Raw genomic sequence first — 21021 nt, 5'->3', positions numbered from 1 at the left:
TGGTGAGGTTGAGAATGGTGATGAGTGATGAGTGATAAGTGATGGGTGATAGTGAGGTTGAAGAGGTGAAGGAGGAGGAGGATGAAGGGGAGCTGGAGGAGGGGGGAGGAAGACCTGAGGGAGCTGCTACACAATCAATCTCAACCACCACCACCACCACCACCAACGTTGCAAACCAACAGGGCTGCCTACAAATTGCCAAAATTCCAAACTACTAGCATAAAATATTTAACCTAAGAAAGTAAGCACTTGAATAGCTAATCCGGGAATGGAAACCACGGAAAGGGACGATAATTCTGCAAACGGTAGCTATTCGTTCTCATTCAGATATATAACCTTGGCTATTATACTGACTGGTCAATCAATCATCCGACACACATCTGTGCTTTAGAATAGCAATATTCTGTAAATATGCTGGTACCAGGACCCTCCTATGGGGAACATTGGAAATTCGTAGTGATATAGCATTAATACCCTGCCCAAAGAATTATTCTACTTTTGTTTCCAGTGTTATAATAAAGAGGATATGGCCGACAAACGGCAATGCAGACGCGCAAGTTCAAATCCAAAAGATGGCTAACGAGAGTAGGAAATATAATAATATGAACATAAGAAATATGCCAGTATAAAGGTTACTAGGTATGATATGGTATACGTATGGTAATGCACGATGGGGATCTAAAGAGCCAGCCAATCATCAAATACAAAAAAAAAGTACTACACAGACAAGGAAACTTCAACGATTACATCTACGGCTTCCCGTAAGCGTCAAGCCTGTTTCCGGCACCACACTTCTGGGCTAGGTTACCCTTGCAGGCGAAGCTGCATTCACCCGTTGGAACAGGGCCACCACTTGGGGACACGTTCAGGACATTACCGCACCAACATCTATTGTTAAGTAAATTCGTTAGCCAATGTCCCTATTCGCTCTTGGAGAAAATCATATATGGAAACTTACTCTCGTCCGTATTCGAGACCGAAATATTTGTAGGCAGCACAAGCAATGGCACACTTCTCAACCGTCATGGTGTCATCCGCATATAAAGCATTTGGCATGGCGCGGACACCGCTAGGCTCCTTATAGCAGCCCATGGTGGTGAAGGCACCAACAGTGCTAGGGTTACCCGTCACTACGACAGCTGTTGTAGTTGTCGTAGGTGGTCTTGTGGTTGTAGTTGTGGTGGTAGTCGTGGCTGCAGTTGTGCTTGGTGTCGTAGTTCGTGATGTCGTTGTCGTAGTGGTTGTTGTAGTCGTCGTGCTTGGAGTGGTCGTCCTCGAGCTAGTGGTGGTGGTGGTAGTCGTGGTCGTGGTCGTTGTGCTTGACGTAGTTGCGCTTGACGTAGTTGCGCTTGATGTGGTTGCGCTTGATGTGGTTGCACTTGATGTAGTCGCACTTGATGTAGTCGCACTTGATGTAGTCGCGCTTGGTGTAGTTGTGCTCGACGTGGTTGCGCTCGATGTCGTCGTCGTCGTAGTGGTGGTGGTAGTGGTGGTCGTGCTAGACGTAGTCGTTGGGCTCGAAGTTGTCGTGGTAGCTTAAAAACACATGTTAGTCTGCACGTTCAAATACCTCTCAAGGTGTGAGAAATGTAAGGTTTGACTTACTCGTAGTAGTAGTCGTAGAACTTGGTGTAGTCGTGCTGCTCGAACTTGTAGTAGTTGTCGTCGTCGTGGTCGTAGTAGAGCTGACAGCGGCGGGGTCAAACTTGTAGTAATTGAACTTGCTTCCAGCACCGCATTTCTCTGCAGGATTTCCAGGACAGTCAAAGCTGCACTGTTCGATTGGTAGCTGCGTGGCCTGGGGTCTAATGGAAGACCCGGCCCAACATTCCTGGCCGTATTCGACACCGCAGTGAGTAAATCCCCTTTGGATAGCAGCATCAATACACATCTCGATGTACATAGATGAGTTGGCCGCAATTAGTTGAGGCAGAGCGCGATCACCACCAGGTTGAGCATAACATCCCTGGTTAACGAAGCCCTTATAAACTGATGGGTTGGCAGTTTGAGTCGGGGATGGGGTAGTCGATGTTGGTCCCGCCGTTGTCGTCGTTCCAGAAGGCTGTTGACCAGGGGTGTACTTGTCAGACCTGGCGAAGAGGGAAATGAAGGCACCATTATTGATATTAGAAAATCCATTACCACCACAAGTCTGGGAATCAGACAAGGAGCATCCGAAGCTACACTCTCCCTCAGGGACGAAATCCTTTGGAACGGTATTACCGCACCAACATTCGGAGTGGTATTGAGTACCGGCGAATGTCCATCCGGCATTAAAACAGGCGGTGATACAGGCCTGGTTGTCGTTAGGGTTGGCGTTTTTAGAGTCCCTACTCCAAAGTTGAGACTGTAGCTGACGGCCAGGGTTGTTCTCCTTTGCACAACCGACATATCGGAAGAGACCAGTAGTGCTGTTTGTCAGAGGTCCAAACTGTTGGGAGATGGCATTGCACTCAAACTGGAAAGTCTGCTTGCCGAAAGATGGATCGTTGATGTTCATGGTCCAAACAGCGGTTCCCTTGTAGGGATCAGTGTTAACTTGGGTCCTTGGGACGGAACAGTAGAGAGTAGCAGTTTCGGATTGACCTGTCGGGATGAGAACACCCTCTCCGAGGTCGACACCGTTAACGGCGCCAACAATGCTGCCAGAACCAACAGGAGGCTTCGAGACAGTAATGGAGAGAGAGGCAGCATTTGGTCCACCATTGTTTGTGATACGGAGCTTGAGATTGGTTGTGTTCTGCTGAAGAACATCACCGAACGAGAATGGAACATTAGGGTCAAATGGAGCCCATCCGCCGTTATTCGGCCTCTCGAATTCGACAACGGCCTTTGGTGGATCTGCAGCAGTGGCTAAGATGCTGGCAGTCTTGCTTCCGGCGCTAGTGTTTACCTTGACATAAACGGTATAGGACGACGAAACGGTAGTGTAGAAATTGACGTTCACATCCGCGCCGCTATTTGCAGACACCGACGTTGGGAGGTCGTAGAAAGTGAACGGACCGACTTTCTGGGTGTTCCCACTGACGACAGGGTTAACCCATGGGCCAGTAGGAGACTGAGTGGAAAATTGATATGAGGTGACTGTAAGCGGCGAGTCACCATCATTAGCAATGATGAAAGTTTGGTCGACACCAGTGTTAGACGATCCAGTGATGTAACCAGCGAAGGTAACAGTTTCAGGGCGAATGGCCAAGAGAGCAGCGGGCGAACGACCGGTACCAGACAAAGAGACGGAAACTTGGGTAGAGTATCCAACGACATTGTTGACGGTGTTGAGGTAGACGTCAGCAGTCAACGATCTGACAGACTGTGGCTTGAAGAAAGCCGTAAACGTAAAGTTTGAGCCAGCGGCGATATTAGTCGGGAGAGTGGGAAGGGTACCAAGCTCGAAGTTGGTGGCAGATGAGAGATCAGCACTGGTAACCTGGAGGGCAATTTTAGCCCGGCAGGAAATAGTCTTCGCGGCGGATTTGGTGCCGATGTCAGTGGTACCAAAATCGTATGGGTCTGAGCACTCGAAAGGAGAATTGACTGGTGACCCAAATGCGTAGATGAATCCCTGGTTGGTACCGATATAGGCAATACCATTACCGAACACTGGCTTTTGGAACTTGGTTACACCAGGGACAGAGAAGGTTCGAAGAGTTTGGATGATTCCGTTTTCAGGAACAGCCTTGTAGACACGGAAATTGAATCCTTGGACATCAGATACCCAAACAAGACCACTGTTCGCCTTTCCTGGGAAGGAGGTAGTAGTACCGTGTCCGACACCAAGAACGTAAGCATTCTTCTCAGTACTGTAGGCGACTGGAACAAATCGAGGGTTTCCGTTTGCATCGCAGCTGAATTGGAAGACACGAGTGGGATATTGGATAACGTTGATGTAGATATACCCGCTAGTGGCAGACAAGGGATAGAAGCCAGCACCGGAATAAACTGAGTTCTCGTTCTGATAAACGGCGAGAATAGCATCCTGCTTGGTAGGACTCATACAGTAACCCCCCAAGTTGTCAAGGTTGAGGAAATAGGTTTTCCCGTTTTTACCTGTGATAACACCGATACGTTGGACATTTGGACAGCTGTAAGGAGATATGTTAAGCGGGGATGTTCCCAGATCTTGATCAGCACCGTCGAGTGCCTCTTTTTCGTAAGGCATGAAAAAGTCGACGACAGCAATAGAGCCGTCCTCCTGAATGGTGGCATGAACGGCAGCTTCTTCTAAAGCGGATGGAGGTTGTCTACCAGGGACGGGGGTACCATGCAGCTGGGAAGCATAACCATTACCAGTCGCGAACCACATAGAGCCCTTGTTATCGGAGGCAATACCACCACCGGACATCCAAATACCACCACCTTTGATGTTGATGTTTTCAGGACCACCCTGCATAGCATAGCTTTCGACGATGGCTCCGGAACTCTTTTCCCATCCGACCAACCAACCGGAGAAGTTGTACTGGACACAATGGGAGGCGAAACCGGCATAGATGAAATTATTGTGCTGCATCAAGGCTGGGCGTTGATGTTGGTTACCACCTTTGAACAGTCTCTTAGGGTTGTTTCTGGCGGCGAGATCCTCAAGTGGTACAGGGAAGTTCGGTCTGTCGTTAAGAGTGGTCGTATCAATAGCATAGATGAAATATCTACCATTGAGGCGACCCTTTTCAACGTCACTTTGATCTCTGTATGTTTTGATAGTCAAGTACCATGTTTCCGTCGCGGGATCGATAACACCAGTAGCCTATAATTATATAAGAATGCAAGTCAGAAAACTGCCATTTTCCACAATTCCACAATTTTAACACGCACAGTATTTCCAACATGTGGGTTGATATCCAAACATCCGTCGAGGTCAGCGGTCAAGAAAGGAACAGCAAGATTACGGCTGGCAACAATATCACCAGTCTTGGCATTAATCTTATAGACGTTGTTCTGAGTGGTCGATACGTAAACGTATTGCGTACCATCACCGTTTGGTGTGAACACTAGAGGTTGAGCGAACATCTGCTCTTTGACATTTAGGTTTCTGTAGTTTCCGGGGAGCGCCGTCCTCCACAGTTGACCAAAGGCACTAGATGAAACGACCGCGGGGTCCATGTTGTGATTTCTAAAGACCCATTCGTTAGCATAGGAGACTTCAAAGCTACTTTGAATGTATTAATATGTTAGGGTAACATACGTCTCGTAACATGCTCTCGAGTTATCACCACAACTGGTGATTGTATCCGTAGCCCCCAGAGACGAGACTAGAGGAGTCCAATTGAAAACGGCCAAAGCCGTGGCGAGCAGGCCGCCCGCAGAGCGAAGGTACTTCATAGTCGATTACAAGCAAGTACAGAATGAAAGATTTATTGCATTAGGTCCCTCCAAAGAAAAGAAAAAGCTAAGAAGTATCACCAAGTCTATATTCCCGCGTTGAAATTGTTGTAATTTGTCGTGTTAGAAATGAACAAAACCGACGCCGTTTTTCTGCTGGTGTCCGATCGATTATAAAAAAATAATTACGATTAAGTATAATACCCCGTCGGAACAACTTCGCCAACCTAGTCGAAATAGAATTGACGACGAAGCCGATTGTGAAAATTTATGAACGAGTGAAACTACGCAAAGTGCGTATAACGGGGCAATGGGCGAGAAGTGGGCGAGAAGCAAAAAGGCAGAAGAGACCCGCGACGAGCGATGGAGGGGATCCAAAGCTCATATACTCAGACAGTTTCCGAGCAGGGGGCTCGCACTTTTGGCGGCCTCCATCATTCAGCGCGACTTTCAGCTCTGACTTGGCGTGCTCGGCCAGAAACAGCACGATGGGCCCAAATTACAACGGATCAGACAGGTGCTTCTGTCGTTCCTTGCTTCCGTAGTGATTCGAAATTTAGTCCAGGGCGCCATGGGGGGTCTCGGCAGGCCTGCAGGCGGGAGAAATAGGTCGTGGCACCACCGCCTGCATGGGCCGAGCGTTTGCCAGGGGAATGGTATTCGCCCTAAGGCCTAGTCCCACCAGGGACCATCCTCACCGGGTTAAGGCACTGCCCATTTAATATTACTGGAGTAGTATGCAGTCAGGATAATATCCAACTATCGTGCTATAATTTCGTAATTAATTCTATCAGACCACGAGTCTTGTTGAGCCGCAGATAAACCCCCGCGATCCTCGGACCAGCAAGATCAAAAACGGGGTTTTCAGTCTAATCAACGTTCCCCATCCGTGGTGGTATCAATATAATATCATGGGCGAGTTGAGTCGACCAAGTCAACGGATGCTCAACATTGAGTCCAACCATGCACTCACTCACGGCTTTTGCAGAGAATAATTGAATTAGACCCCCTGTGCCAGGAACCCAGTCGTGCACGTTGCTCAGCAGGAACTGCAGGAACTTCAGAGTTCATGCAATACTCCCAACTCCTTCCTACCGCCATCGTCACACTGGTGACGAGAAAGAAGGAGCCTGCCTAAGACGGCGAAACAAAGCCTCCTAGACTTTCCAATCCACTTGGTTTTTTGACTAGATTCTCCTTGATTCTTTCCTCTTTTGTTCGGCTGGGAACCTGCAGCCACGGCGGTCCCACAATGCTTTTTCCCTTGGTGCCTGTACTCCAGACACAAACTCGGCTACCCGGTACGGAAAACACTTATCTTTTTTGGTAAAAGGGGTAAAATACCAAATCGACAGTTAACGTTCTACTGCGCAGATACGTTCGCCTCTCAATACCACAAAGTATTTAAACAGCCCCAGCTGTATGGAATGTCGTCAAGAAAGACATGATCATGAAGTTATGTTGGTTTTTCTGATAAAACAATGTTGGCTTTGACCCGAGTCCGGGAAAATAGGGCCCGGATAGATTATCCGTACTTACAATTGTTGGACCCACCCAAATTAACTAGTGGGCTTGAAGTTGATTGTAATTGATGATATCGTATTTCGCCTGCCATGCAGCACAAAAAAAGTACCTTTTGATTTTCCTTACAGGCATTTCGGGTTAAGATTGCCAGTTGTTCGGCTCAATTGGAAGGCGGGATTCTTCCTGCAGAGGCCTGCATCCTTTTTGCGATTGCGATCACTATAAAATGCGAATGCTGTACCGACAATGAACTGATCCTGAGGTGATGTTTTCGCGCTCCTTTCATAATTTTATAAAAAGTGAACACAAACATGGCATTTTAGGAATATGAATAATACTACATAGTAAGTTCCTTTTACAAACGCCACGGCCATGGAACAAGGTTCTATAGCTCAGCGCGATGCGACTGCGCAGGATACATAGTAGCATGCTAGTATAATGTATAACACGAAATGTTATCAAGGTTCGTCTCTCGTTAGACCTGGTTCAGGGTTGCTTTTTCCCCAGTTGCAGGATCAGGACCTGCTTTTGATCTGCACACATCTATCTATTGTTAAGTTTTACCCTCTGGATCAATTGCAAGGGCTCGATATGAAGATAGCTTCACCGGTCAAGATCCGCCCTGTTTTGGATCTCCCTCCAGATTTAATTTTTCCCACCAAGCAGTTGCACGCTGATTCCTCTGCTAGCAATAAGATTATTATTTTTGAATATGAAATTGCTGTGACGCGGGCGACTATGTCCGTCCCAACGCTAATTAGAGGTCCCGACGGCATGCTCCCATTGACTCTGAATAAAGGGGCCGCGCAAGGCCCCAAGGACCACAAACTCCATCTGAAGCCGCAACACCAAAGCGCTGTACGTCATCTCACCAAAGCGAAATTAGGGAAAGTGTATTTTTACACAAGCAAGGGCTGCTTCACCAGAGTCTTGTTCCGTCTTTACAGCACACTTTTGAGCAATGCATAATCATGCGTGAAGTTGGACCAACCGGAACCGCAGTGGTGGGTTGAGAGGCCCAATGATGTTTTGGAACCTCAACCACCATCCGTGTCCCAACTGCAGGATGAACAGTCATTGTTATCGCACGTGTATTCCTTCTTACGGGCTGAAAATGAAAGCTGGCGCGCTCAGGAAACCCATCCCTTGGCTGGGGCTGAACGTTGGGATATTTTACATACATGCGTATCTCTCGGTCTGGATTTAATTGATACAATTGATTCGAATCCCTCTCTATTGCTTCCGTGTTATCCGGCCTCCTGGCCCGCGATATCGGGAAGGTAAGGATTCGGAGTTGTATCCGATCTCTATCGATATCACATTGGCAAAACCCCAAGATTCAAGAAGATCATAGCCCCTTTTGAACCTTCCACGGCGGGATACTCTACCGGGCTTAGTCTGCAAGAAAAGCGCAAAAAGTTTTCCCGGTGGGATTTTTTCGCCATGAATGAATTGTGGCAGATCAAATTTGGAATTTAAAAGAGACTCCTCGCTGGCAAAGAAGGATCGCTTATGCAATGCGGTCGCATGGGAGAATCCCTATCCTCCCTACCCTCCCTTCCCCCTGGCGAATGCATCAAAGTCCTCAGCCTAGTGAGTTCTGAAGGAGATTTTTCGTTACAGAAGCGACGGCTGAAATACTAGATTCTCAGATTTAGCGCTTTGGTCTGAAAAAAAATAAAAACTCCCCTCAGTCAATGACTCGCTAATCCTCTTTCACTTGGCTTTGGCGTTCTGCTAGCTGAAGTGGACTGATTTTATTCGTTCTTTCAAGTGACGGACTTGGAGTAGCTAGTAGTCTCCATCAGTCTAGATGTTTTGTAAATGTTAGTCAATCTGTTGTAAATTGGACACGAACAACGCATCAAATTTACGAAATCGACGGATTTGAAAGATTCGCCGACGGCTGGACTCAATCGACCTTGACATGAGCCACCAGCTGCATCTGTAAATGTCAACATCCACAGGAAAAAAAAAAATCCCAACAATTCCGTAAGGCTGAAATAAATACGCGTTTTCCTATACAATAATTACCAGGTGTATATTAATACCGCAGCTTGAATACACAGATCTGCATCCGCAGAGGTGACCAGGTTGATCGTTTTGGACTTCATGCAGCCAAATTTGCAAATGCGATTGCGACAGGGCGTGGGGGTGCGCCACCATCTTCACATCCTAAATGTTTCCTATCTATCTATCGGAATATCACATATGAAGCCAATATATGTACTCATAACGTGTCTGCATATATGCGGGTGCGAGAGCTCTTACTTCAAGGCTTAAGTTCCACCAAAAATCGATACGCCACGGCGCTATCCAGACCCGTGCGCCAACAATAGAAAGGACGATTTCCTAGCTAGCCTCGTAGGGTCCAGAAGCCTTTGGCGTTCTTAATGGAAAAAGCGATTGAATGCTGGCAAAGCAGCTTGTCGACCCTAAACCGTAACTAAACTACCTAGACCAGACCCAGTAGCAGACGTTCCCGGTAGATACTATATTATCTTTTAACTCCGCTAGACTGCATCCAGTCAGGGAAGAGTTGGATGTATGTTTTTATAACCATCAGCCGCATCCGAAATGTCAACTGTCACAACAGCTTATTTCCCGCATCAACTGCAGGTGGCTTGAGCCGTTTTCTGGCGCCAACGTAAGTATATATGAAAAATTTTCTTATTCCTAGCCTCACATTCGTATAAATTTCTCAAACACCCTATAAACGATTTATGGTCGTAAGAATGGCGCTGTGTGGAACTTGAGATGATATTGATAGATAGCAGACAACCGTACCAATTTAACAGCTTGATAATAGGATCACCATTCCAATCTCTACCATGCATTATCGATGCTAAAATACTCCAAGAACCGGCCTTGAAGATCTCGAACCCTAGAAAGCAACGAGGGCTGTGTCATTTTCTCGCGTCTCTCAATGATCTTCATTTCTTGGTCCAAGGTCTGAGGACAAAGATATGTGACGACCCGTAGCTGATCCTTCTGTAATGCACAGCTAACATAGAAGTGACTACCACAGCGTTCATTCAGAAGCTCAGAACCACTGTTATATATCCATCACAATTAGTCTTGTTCTTAGAAAAATGGAGCTTAGAGACCTGCTCCAACTTACTATATACTGTTCAAAGCCTTCTCGTAGTTATCCATCTGAGGCAGCATTTTATCCGCATTCCGACGTGTGGAAAAGTACTTCCGCAACCTCACCAGCACTTCTGCATCGTTCTTGCAAAATGAAATAGGTGAAATATATACTTTCGGTGATGCTGGCTTCCCTGCCTTGACTGTAAAGTAGAACCCAGGGCCGGCTCGCTCGGCACCCCCAGTTGGTAGAACACCTGGTGCATCACCAATAAAAATCTTCCAAAAATCCTTGACATCTGTGAGGGCTTCGGCACTATACTCTGATATATCGTATCTCCCCCCAAGTGTAAGCGCGTCCATGAGATATTCCGCTGTGGTATTTGGAGCTCGAGTGTATATCTTGATTCTAGATGTCGTCGGGGATGTAAGATCGAAGGAGAATATACCGGTTTCCATTCCCCATTTTATCGCCGCATCGCTGAGATAGTCTAATAAAGGCTCCACATTGAGAGATTCGCATTGGGCCTGTGGAAGACTTCGAATTGCCTGCATGACAACTTCTAGACTGGAAACTCCAACTTCCTGAGCTCTTAGCCCTGGGAAAATATATAACTTAACAATCGGTCCTGATCGATCGATGTCTCGGGTAACAAATGTCCCGGCCTTCGGTGCGAGTTCGAATTTAAGCTTATCTGTCATCTGAACATCTTCCAGAGACTTTGGTAGTAGCCTTTCAGTAAAATGATTGTACCAATCTAGGTCGAGGCCGACGACAAGCCCTTGATTATCGAGATATTTGATCCAGGCATCTGTTTCGTACCGATTGAAAGGATCGATCTCCGTCCCTGCCTGTGGCCCGATAGGTTCAAAAGATGTTCGTATAACACCTTTTCCTTCGAGGCCCCATTCCCAACTGAGATCTAAAGGTGTCCCATCTGGAGTCTGGGGGCTTCTCCATCTTAGATACCCGGTTTCGTCTGGTGATGGACCAAGCTCTGGGACTATATGCAGAGCATAGAAAAGTAGTTCGTTGTATTGTTCTGAGTAAGTGTATCCGGCATATTTAAGAAGCTCGGCAAGGTGGCTTCCGGTTCTTTCCCACCAGAATTGATGGTCTTTGTTTCGAAATTGTATAAGAGAGCTTACTATTTCGAAAGGAAGCTTGTCTTTTGAGTTTGAATTAGAGCACATGATGATGATGTTATAATTATCCAGTACAGTCAGCCTATTTCTAATGATCTTACCGATTGAAGATAACTGGATAAGAGTGGACTGTGATTCGGAGGGTAATTTCTAACGAAGACATATATCGGTTGGGTCATTTCAAGACTTTATATACCGTGAGTTTTCATCTAACCTTGCTCTACCTAGCTCAAATACTGGGTCAATTAATCAAAATAATGCAGAAGACCGCCCCCTATCGTACTGTGCCTCTCGAACCACATAGGCTTCCCGATATGCACGTAACTCCTTTTTTTTCCATTCAAAAAAAAAAAGCAAAAGTGAGTATGATCTGGATCCGAAATATATTATTATAATAAGGTATAATAAGTATCTACTCAGCTGGAGGTCGTAATACCGTACCAAGCAATTCAAGCAAGAGCTTGACATATCGGTTAAGGCTTGGTTGTCTTACACTCACATCACGAAAACCAGACATAGACGTATATACTGCCGAAGTGGAGAGATCCCAGGTACGATCGACGTGTATGACATCCGTTTGGTTCCGGAGTGGTCTCGCTATATATGCTTAAAGTGTTGGCCTTTGCACATGAGTATTCGACTACAACATTCATAATTTTAGACTCAAGAGCATTTTTTTGTATACGAGCTTTAGTTCTATGTAAATGACCGGATAACCCTTATGAGACCCCAGTCAGTTACCAGCAAACCCCTATATAAAATCCATTAAGACTTAAGTTAAACATGATCAAGTGCCGAGCTTCCAATTCTGTATTTGAGATTTCCAGCTGCCTACGCTTACTTCCGAAAGATCTTCAAAAAGGTGGTCTTCATCTGATGCGACTCGGCATTTATGAGCGTTTACAGGGAAGTCTCAAACCACATAGACGCATTTCACCACCCTGGAGGGTAGTAGATCCATGCATGGTCGTACAAGGGTAAGGTAGCATTGGTATTCAACAGCCTAGGTGTTAATTAAACTTCGCAATGGATATGGTTTTATATGAGCCTCGATATGACCATTCGGGAAGGCCCGAAGGCGTGATATGTCTCGATAGCCGAGTTATAATGCAAATTGTCCAGACATTCCGCTTCGGATCCGAGATGTCCATGATTCGTTCTCGCAATTATTGCCGACAATGTCGGGTTTGACAAATGCCGCGTCATAGGCGCGGGTGGAAATGGGTTCCGGTTTGCGTCCTTTCCATTTTCAGGAGCCTGATGATTGCATTTAATAATTAAAGCTTTACGATACATGAAATATTTCAGTTGTTGATTTTGTGGTATCACCCAAATGGCGGATCTTGTGTCACCCCCTTATATTACCACAGAACCAACGCATGAAGGTCAAGACAGTCGGCTTCTTCGAATTCAAGTGCTCTTTAAATAATTATTCTTGCAGATGAAATCTCGAAATACGTCCATATGTCGCCCAGATAAAGCTTCCCACAATCACATTCAACAAAGCGGTCCGTGCAAAATTTTCCTCGCCGCTTCCCCTTCCAAGTCTTGTGATCCATTTCAGCCCAGACCTTTGCAAACTTTAGTTGGGCTTAAGTTACGCCGGATTGTGCTAGTCCGATGCAAAAGCGCAAGTTCCCATGTCAAGTTTCTTAACTGGCGCCCCAGGTGAGATATCAAAATCAAAGATATCCATCGGCAGGCCCATCGTGGTACAGGCGTTAGGGATCTACGAGCATTGACGTTAGAAGACATTGCGACAACTTGGCCAATTGGGTTGTTTGGAGGAGATGCTCACATCTACTATCCCTGCTATATGCCCTTGTACCGGTGCGCAGGAGAGCAACAGATAGATTTGATAATCCGAGTAACCTTTGTTTCATCGACTTAATCAGCAACCAAGATATATACCATACCCTTTCTCGGGTGGTTAACCAGTCAGTTACTCACCGTATCTTCTCAAATACTCAATACACCTCAACGATGTCTGCCTATATGCCACCGTTGCATCCATAAAATGCTGCTTCCCATTCTCATCCACCGAAAATCCTTCAAAGTATATATACCTCCCAGGCCCAAACTGGGGTTCCACGGGACCCGGGATATAAATTGGACTTTTCATCCCAAGTTCCGCCATTCCGTTCTTCATCACACTAAATTTGATAGTAATACACCCCGCCATCTCTATCGCCCCACAGAACGAAATTTCACCATCACCTTGCGAGAAGTGAAGATCTCCGACAGAGAACTTTGCTCCTGGAACATGGACGGGGAGGTAGACCTTCGATCCTCGGGATAGATTTTTAATATCGCAATTACCTCCATGTTCCGGCCTTCCTGGGATTGTTCGAGCGCCCTCTTGTCCAATCTTAGACTTTAGGTCTCCGGATGCGGTACCAGCGTGGACATTGACTGGCTGCGGGGCTAGAGCTACAACTCTATCCATGTGAGAACATGATGTGATAAGTTCTGATTCGCGCTTATTCCAAATTGACAGGACTTCTGGGGATGGTGCACATCCAAGGATACCGGGATGGATAAGGCCAGCGAAACGGACACCTGGTATGTGGCGAGAAGAGCAAAATATCCCTTCAAAGTCCCAGATCGCCTTTGCACTAAGAAGCTCAGCATATCAGCACCATTCAATCTACCCCCAACCAATCGCCAAGAACGTTCAAACTCATAAACCGTAATTAACATACGCTTTAGGATACATATCATCCAAAAACCCACCACCATTCTCCTTAGCAAAGATACCAGTGAAACCCCAAGGTTGATCCTGCAAGGGCTGGACATCCTGAATTTCAACAACAAGAACGTCCCCTGGCTCTGCTGTTTCAATTTCAAAGGGACCAGTAAGGTAATGAACTTTTGTCAAGTCGACATTTTTTACATCGTCGGCGCTGTCGTTGTTTCCGATTTGTCCACCGGTCCAATCTACGCATTCGATTTTGACGACTTCACCATTCTTGATGGTACCGCAGTTTGGGACTAAATTAATATTAATAGTTTTAGAATGGAAGTCATGATATAGAAACACAAATTCAGATTGAGGTCGTGCAGTAGGTTTTATACGAGTAAATCGCCTTGATATGGCAACCATTGCATGGTTTCTAAAATTCAATGTCAGGGATGGAACATACTATCAGGGTGCCATCGGTTCTATAGAATTTCGTAATTGTAGTTAATATGGGTTAGACCTAGCAGGGAAGGGAAATGGGTTTAAAGGCCAGCTTTGGCTTACATGTAAATACGGGAGCGTCGCAGGGTCCTTCGTCAAGTCAACTTTTGCGGCGTAACGTAGTTCCTTGAGTCCCATCTTCAATTTTCAAATTTTCTCTTTGGGTATAATATCTAGTCTCAACCTTATAAAATCGCAGATATATAGTAATTAGTACTATTGATTGAAATAATTGAAAAATCTAGATAAATTTACGATTGGAAGCTTAGAAAGAAAGGGCCAGTGTCCAGGGTATTTGTACTCCTCAAAGTCACCGAATATCTAATCAAATTCAATCAGTAGACACGGCTTGTATCGGCCTTATGCGATATGACTTCTACATTCCTAACGAACATGCGGGATCGAATCCAACAGTAATACGTATACGCACCCCGCACCGTAGTATCTATGCCTAGACACGGCCGGGCTAGAAGATCAATTGATAATGATTACGGCCAACAAACCCTAGCAACCTCATCGAATGGAACCTTTTCGACGCTAGCTTTAGCTCGGTAGGCTGCCTTGATGCCCCATGCAGCGTATGCATGCATGTATGTATATTCATGGATCCCGAAGTTTAGCATGCTTGCGCGGGTGGGTTTCGTGCGGGGCCGTTTTGAACCGCTATCTTGTATCGCAAACCATTGGCATTGGGCAATTAATTACGTATTACCCCAGTCGAAACTTGGTTATCGTGCATATCGAACGGTGACTTTACATATGTAGTTTGATAAGTTATTTTATTTTATTTTATATTTTATTTTTTTGCATGATAAGTATTGTACTTGACGATTATATTATGGAATTTGACATATCTCGACACTGCCGATTCCCAACATTCGTATACATACAACCCCCCTTCCTAAGCAAAAAAAAACAACAGAGGGCAGGCAACACAGCATCCAATTTCTTAATTTATAAGATCTAATTACTCATGCTGGCTCATATCACAGGAATCAACGGACCATGCAACTTCTAGACATCAATTCAACCCCCCAAGAACTCCACAAAACCTCTCTAACCCTTCCTTCGCCCCCTCAACATGAAGGTAAACATAAGGCTCCAACATCTCCGCTTCAATAACCACAAACGTCCCATCATCCCTACCCACCCCATCCAGTCTCAAATACCCCAACTTCCAATCCTCTCCATACCCAAACCTTCTCCTAACATATTCTATAACCCTCCTTCCAATCTCTTTCCCTTCTTCAGGAACCTTCGAACTCTCCAATTCGCCAATCCGAGCGCCATACTCTTCAATAGCTCTAAAATCCGTTTCCACAGGTCGTTTTAGAATAGTATGACTGTATTCCCCACCTAAGAAGATGATAGAATACTCCCCGTTTTTGATCGCTGGTTCGAACGCTTGGATCATGACTCTTACTGATGATGAAAGTGATCGGGCGTATTCGTATACTTGTGCCCAATTCGCCTGTGCTTTCAATGGATCATATTCTCCAGAATTCAGATCGGGAACTCGATGCGTCTCCTTCGCCGATGCAGAGACAGAAGGTTTTATAACCACTCCATGACTTCCCATCGCTCCTCGGTGGTTCAATATAACATCTTGATACCCCGGAATCTCACCACCACTGTCACCACCCGTCGTATCAACAAATATAGTATCAGGTATAACAACCCCTAAATCGTTCTGTAAATCCTTTAAGTATATTTTATTCGAATTCCAACGTATCAATTCCACGGGATTAACGACTTTGATACCAGATTTTTGTATTGGTGTTATTACTTCATCAAGGAATTTATGGAATTCGGTGATATGCAGGTTATAGTCCCAGCAGGCGAGGAAGGTTATTGATTGGTAGGCCGTGGTTAGATCTTTGGGGGTAAGTGATTCTGGAGATGGATACCAGATGCGTTCTTCGACTTCAAGTCCCTTTTTGTGAAGTGTTTCTAGGAGGAGGGTGTAGCTGGGGTCCATGAGGGAGAGGGGTTTGGTTGAGGTTTTGAGGAATAGGACCCGGCGTCGAGGGGTCGGTGGGGGGAGTGGTTCCATGATATTGATATTGGGCGGTTATTGAATTGTATTCGACAGTAACACTTGACCTTTAAGTTTCCCGGCTTCGCTTCTTTCCTTCTCTCCTTCTCTCTTCCTTTGAAATTTGAAATTTGAAATTTTAAATCGAATTAGAAAATACGGTATATTCTCTGAGGAGATATTTAAATATTCGGTGTTGGTCTATACCTATAGACCCCGCAATGTTAGCGTGAAGGGTCGTGTTATATTGTCAACCATCGGCCCCTCTTTTGTCAATACACGCCCTACCGGTCTCGTTGACACGCCCTACCAATGTTTTTCTTCTTCGAAGTCTTGATTCAATTACTTAAAAGGATAGCTAAAGGTAGGTCAAAGCGAACACCGACGCCCTAAATTTCCCAAACGCATAGTAAATTAACTTTTGAATCTCCAAAAGTGACCGAGCAAAACAAATTAGGTAATTCTTATGAAAAAGATATCAATTAATTCCGCTTCGTAGTAAGCTGCTGTTCTGAAATTCTGCTATTTACTTCGATTTTAATCATGCTATATAAGTAGCCGGTTTGATAAAACAACTGGTTGTTTTTTTCTCCAACGCGCGCTATCGAAACATAAAAAGGTCGCCTCTTTGCTACCAGGTTGACGTTAACAACAATAATAATAATAATACAAAAAAATAATCAGGATATAATGCTTAGATCATGTCAGAGAAATCCATGCACATGATGATGTGGTGGTGATGATGGTGGCGGTGATGGTGATGTTGATGTATATGCGTATCCCAAAAAAAAAAAGGTCTGGATGAGATAAGGAAAAGGGAGAAGGTATTTAATGCCATTTTGAACTTCGCTGCAACCAAGAGTGGAAAGGAAAAAAAGAGGAAGGATTAGACAATACCAATGGTGAAAAGGAAAGGACGGGGTGTATATATATGCACAGAGCCCACTATGCAATCGACGTTAAAAAGTAGAAGGAAAGGAAAGAATGATTCAACAATAATAATAACACAATAGAAGTGAAAGGAATGAAAGACAGCTTCGTCCTTTTTTTCTCGTTCAGGACGGTGAAACAAAGAAAGTGAATGCGGTATAGACATTAGAGAGGCAACGAGGATTATAGCTCTTGAAGGTCTCTATGATACTATATAGTTCTACAAAGCAACGAACAAGCCGCTGCCAAGTAAAGCCATCGCCATGCTGCCCATAATAACAGCGAATGCAGCCAAATCGAAAGATGGAACGACACCAGCGGCCCCATTCGGCGAGGTTGAAGCTGTGTTGGTTGTCCCCCCATCTGGTCCGAAAGTGAAGCCAATGTTTGAGGTTCCGGTAGGGCCGGATAGACCGGTAGTTGCAATATCAGTCTCGAACCCACCAATACCAGCATTCCTTGAGGTGGCGGTGGCAGCAACGGTCGGTTGGTTCGCGATAGTGGAGGCAGCAGAGACGATCGGTCCGGTGATTTCCACGATGTTAGAACCCGTGGCATCGGTATTGGCCTGAGCGATACCGATTTTCTGGCCGTCGAGATCGTAGACAACATAAGCAGATCTTAGGAAAGTGTCGCCAAAGAGGAGAATATCGCCAACATCGCCAGGCTTAATGCCGAAGAGGCAATATTGAATACCACCGGCTCGGAGGAAGTCTCCATTAGAATCGCGAATTGGAAGGACTAGTTCACCGAAAGGAACTCTAATTGTCGGACCGTTGGGGCCTCCGAATTGATAGTTGAGAGTGGCATTTGCATTTCCCACGTCGCAGGCGACAAGGTAGATACCGGACGACTCGTCGTAGATGGCACCGGCAGCGTCGATAAGTTGGTTGGCGATTTGGGAAGGGAGGACGGTAAGGGTGGTTCCGGAATCCAGATATGCCGGCTGATCGAAGTCGCGGGTGGTCAATGGGACCTCTCCATCACCTTCAGTTGTGATTGAAAACCCAGTCCAAGCGACGATGAAGCTAGATATTATCCTGTTCTCATCGGGTTGGATATCAAGTAGAGCCAAGTCGCCAAAGTATTTCTCAGTATCGTATCCGCCAAAAAGAATGTTACCAGTAGCAGCATCTTTGTCGTCCAAATAGAGGGAATAAGCGCGAGTATTGATGAGAGATTGGTTGACCATTAGATCGATGATGTTCGGGTACGAATTTCGACCGCCGGTTTGAGCGAAGATAGCCTCGTTTTCACGATAACCTAGTACTTTAATTAGCCATCAATCCTCCTTTAGTCAATTCAGCCATGTCCTTATATAGCCAACATACCAATTCCCATGATGCCAGTGGGAACCTGCTTTGCCCTCTTCGCCAGACCCATTGTCAATCCCTTTATTTCAGCCCCTGCCATCTGCACATCGTCGCGGATGTAGTCGCCATGGACACCAGAACCAGGTGTTACATAACTGATATTGAATTCTCCGTTGTATAACAGTTCGTAGGTACTCGACTCCTCTGGATCGACTAGAAACAAGGAGTTTAAGGATTAGCTAGGCTGGTTTTATCAGGGAACCCAAAGGATGAACCCAAACCACGAGAGAGAAGACGGATGAGTAGGAAGATGAAGAAAGAGAAGAACTCACAGATACCACCAAGGCACATTACATCATCGCTTTTGCAAGCCTCTTCACTGAACATCCACAGATCGCTAGAGCCGGTATCCAACTGCAGCTGTATTGTCTGACCTGGAGTTCCAATCGTCGTGTTGACGTAATAGATACCAATCGATCTGGTGCCTCTCTGGGCATTACCCAAAGTGACCGAAATCGAATCCCGTTTGACTTTATCGAGAGTTCTGGCATCCTCCCGTCGAGCGAAGGGCATCGACAGGACCTTCGGCGCCCTTTGTGGGGTTGACTGCGAGCCAAGGCATGCCGTTGATAGGAACAGGAATGTTGTCGCGACCGCGGATATCCGTAATGGCGACGGCATTGTTATTTTGTGTTGTTGTGTATATGCGTGTGCTACGCCGCACTTTGAGATTATACACCCGTCTGAGCCTCCCTCTGCAGCTGCAATTGGCTGTTATATCTTATAACGAAAGGACTTTTTGATGCATGAAACGGAAAGGAAAAAAGATCGAAAGGATGGAAAAAGGATTGATTGATTTCGATTATCGATATGTACCCGAAAGCTGAATGCGAAGTAGAATGCAGGTATGTAGCAGGGGAAGACTCCAAGGCAGATGCTGTATCGATACTAGTACGGTCGGTATATTATGTTATAGGAGAGGCTGACCAGGAAACACCAACAGGCTTGCTGCGGGAATGTATCAATTGCCTATTTCCTATTTCCTTTCTGGAATCAACTGATCCCGGCTGCAGAATTACTATTCTGTAGAACAAATGCGAATTCGGATCCGAATATTCAAACAATGCGATTCTTTAAGACCCCGGCTGTAAGACACAAGAGAGAGAGAGAGATAACAAATACTGGGCCTGGCAAAAAAACAATAAAACACCACCGGCGAACGAGGGAATAAAAGAAAGGATATGAAAAGAGAGAGCGAGAGAGGGAGAGAAAGAGAGAAGGGCGTAATTTACTGAAGCAGATGAGATGGGATTGCGAGCAGACCTAGTACCCAGCTTTGTATGTAAGTATTGAGCCTCAACTGGGTACCCGCTATATTTACTATACTAGCTATAGCCTTTTGATCCTTCGGATTTTTTCAATATCTGAGAACGGGCCCCTATCGAAAATGACAATCAGGGCTGGCGTCTTTCAGCCAATGTGAGTGCGCAATGATAATATGAGGGGGCCTCCGCAAATGTTCTGATGAAACAGGCTTGCCAGCTTTAGTGTGCAGGGGATCCGGATAGCATCTGGCATCTGGAAGGGATGGTAGGGAACGGTCCAGTACATATACCGACCAGCGACATCGCCTGAGGCCGGATTATCCGGGATCGATTACGCGGTCAAAAAAAAAAACTGGATTCACCAGATGTCTCGGGGTTTGTATGTTCTGTTGTAGTAGATGTCTATGATCGTGAATTATAATTTAGACTTTCGAGGTCGACCGGTCTGGTACTCCCATCTGTTTGGCACCTGCAGCTGCTCAGCCCCTCGTTTCCCCACCCGGTGCGTACGACTGGATGGCCATCGACGGCTATCGGGAGGCCAAAAAGCAAGAATTTGACGTCCATGACGAATCTAAAATATATACATGTACATACATGTAGGGCGATGGCAAATACATTTTCTGGAAAGGTATTTTCATTCGGAATATTTATGGTCATATGAAGTTATGACATATCATATGCTGCAGAGTTTGATCAGTAACAGAAATCAAATATATCCCGTTCAACCGCGAATCGAATACCCGAAGTAATATACATATACAATGTACAATATTACTATTATCGCTGATTCTTACAGTGATTTAATATGTATATTGTATCTTAACTTGCTATATCTTTAGAGGTCAGTACTTTCAATAGATTTGGAACGTTTTCGGTTGAGTGTTCCAATTAACATATTCAAGCAGCTTCCAGCGACCCTATCATTGCCTGATTGATACCCAAACTTATATATCCGGCAACGATGCCTCGTTCGTACTTATTTGACGCAAGAATGCATTCCTCCATCTCTTTAAAATCGTCATTCATATCTGGATGATGCTTTAGAATTAATATCCTACATAAGCTGTTTGATCCAGGCTAAAAAAAAAATATGTCAATCGGCGAGAAAAATCGTAGGTATGGTTGCAAAAACCCCCCCAGCTTCAATGTCTTATCATATCT

General features: G+C 45.4%; 5 protein-coding genes across 5 annotated transcripts; all 5 read right to left on the bottom strand.

The window, feature by feature from the left end:
- Positions 1-749: 749 nt before the first annotated feature.
- On the bottom strand, positions 750-5316 carry AOL_s00043g401 (uncharacterized protein; the record flags this gene model as incomplete). Its single annotated transcript, XM_011120887.1, has 5 exons — positions 750-888; positions 959-1535; positions 1606-4741; positions 4810-5107; positions 5180-5316. The coding sequence occupies 5 exons, from the start codon at positions 5314-5316 to the stop codon at positions 750-752; spliced, it is 4287 nt and encodes a 1428-aa protein (XP_011119189.1).
- A 4350-nt stretch (positions 5317-9666) lies between these two features.
- Positions 9667-11121, bottom strand: AOL_s00043g400 (uncharacterized protein; the record flags this gene model as incomplete). The annotated part of the gene is made up of 2 exons (XM_011120886.1): positions 9667-9892; positions 9962-11121. 2 exons carry the CDS (start codon positions 11119-11121, stop codon positions 9667-9669), a joined length of 1386 nt encoding a protein of 461 aa, XP_011119188.1.
- A 1564-nt stretch (positions 11122-12685) lies between these two features.
- Positions 12686-14392, bottom strand: AOL_s00043g399 (uncharacterized protein; the record flags this gene model as incomplete). The annotated part of the gene is made up of 6 exons (XM_011120885.1): positions 12686-12802; positions 12872-12945; positions 13024-13688; positions 13776-14064; positions 14217-14235; positions 14318-14392. The coding sequence occupies 6 exons, from the start codon at positions 14390-14392 to the stop codon at positions 12686-12688; spliced, it is 1239 nt and encodes a 412-aa protein (XP_011119187.1).
- An 883-nt stretch (positions 14393-15275) lies between these two features.
- Positions 15276-16307, bottom strand: AOL_s00043g398 (uncharacterized protein; the record flags this gene model as incomplete). Its single annotated transcript, XM_011120884.1, has 1 exon — positions 15276-16307. One exon carries the CDS (start codon positions 16305-16307, stop codon positions 15276-15278), a length of 1032 nt encoding a protein of 343 aa, XP_011119186.1.
- Positions 16308-17439: 1132 nt separating this feature from the next.
- On the bottom strand, positions 17440-19213 carry AOL_s00043g397 (uncharacterized protein; the record flags this gene model as incomplete). Its single annotated transcript, XM_011120883.1, has 3 exons — positions 17440-18482; positions 18551-18745; positions 18865-19213. 3 exons carry the CDS (start codon positions 19211-19213, stop codon positions 17440-17442), a joined length of 1587 nt encoding a protein of 528 aa, XP_011119185.1.
- Between the last annotated feature and the right edge of the window lie 1808 nt (positions 19214-21021).

This window comes from Orbilia oligospora (assembly GCF_000225545.1).
Source record: "Orbilia oligospora ATCC 24927 unplaced genomic scaffold scaffold00043, whole genome shotgun sequence".
NCBI lineage: Eukaryota > Fungi > Ascomycota > Orbiliomycetes > Orbiliales > Orbiliaceae > Orbilia > Orbilia oligospora.
This window is presented reverse-complemented; position numbering and strand designations above follow the sequence as displayed.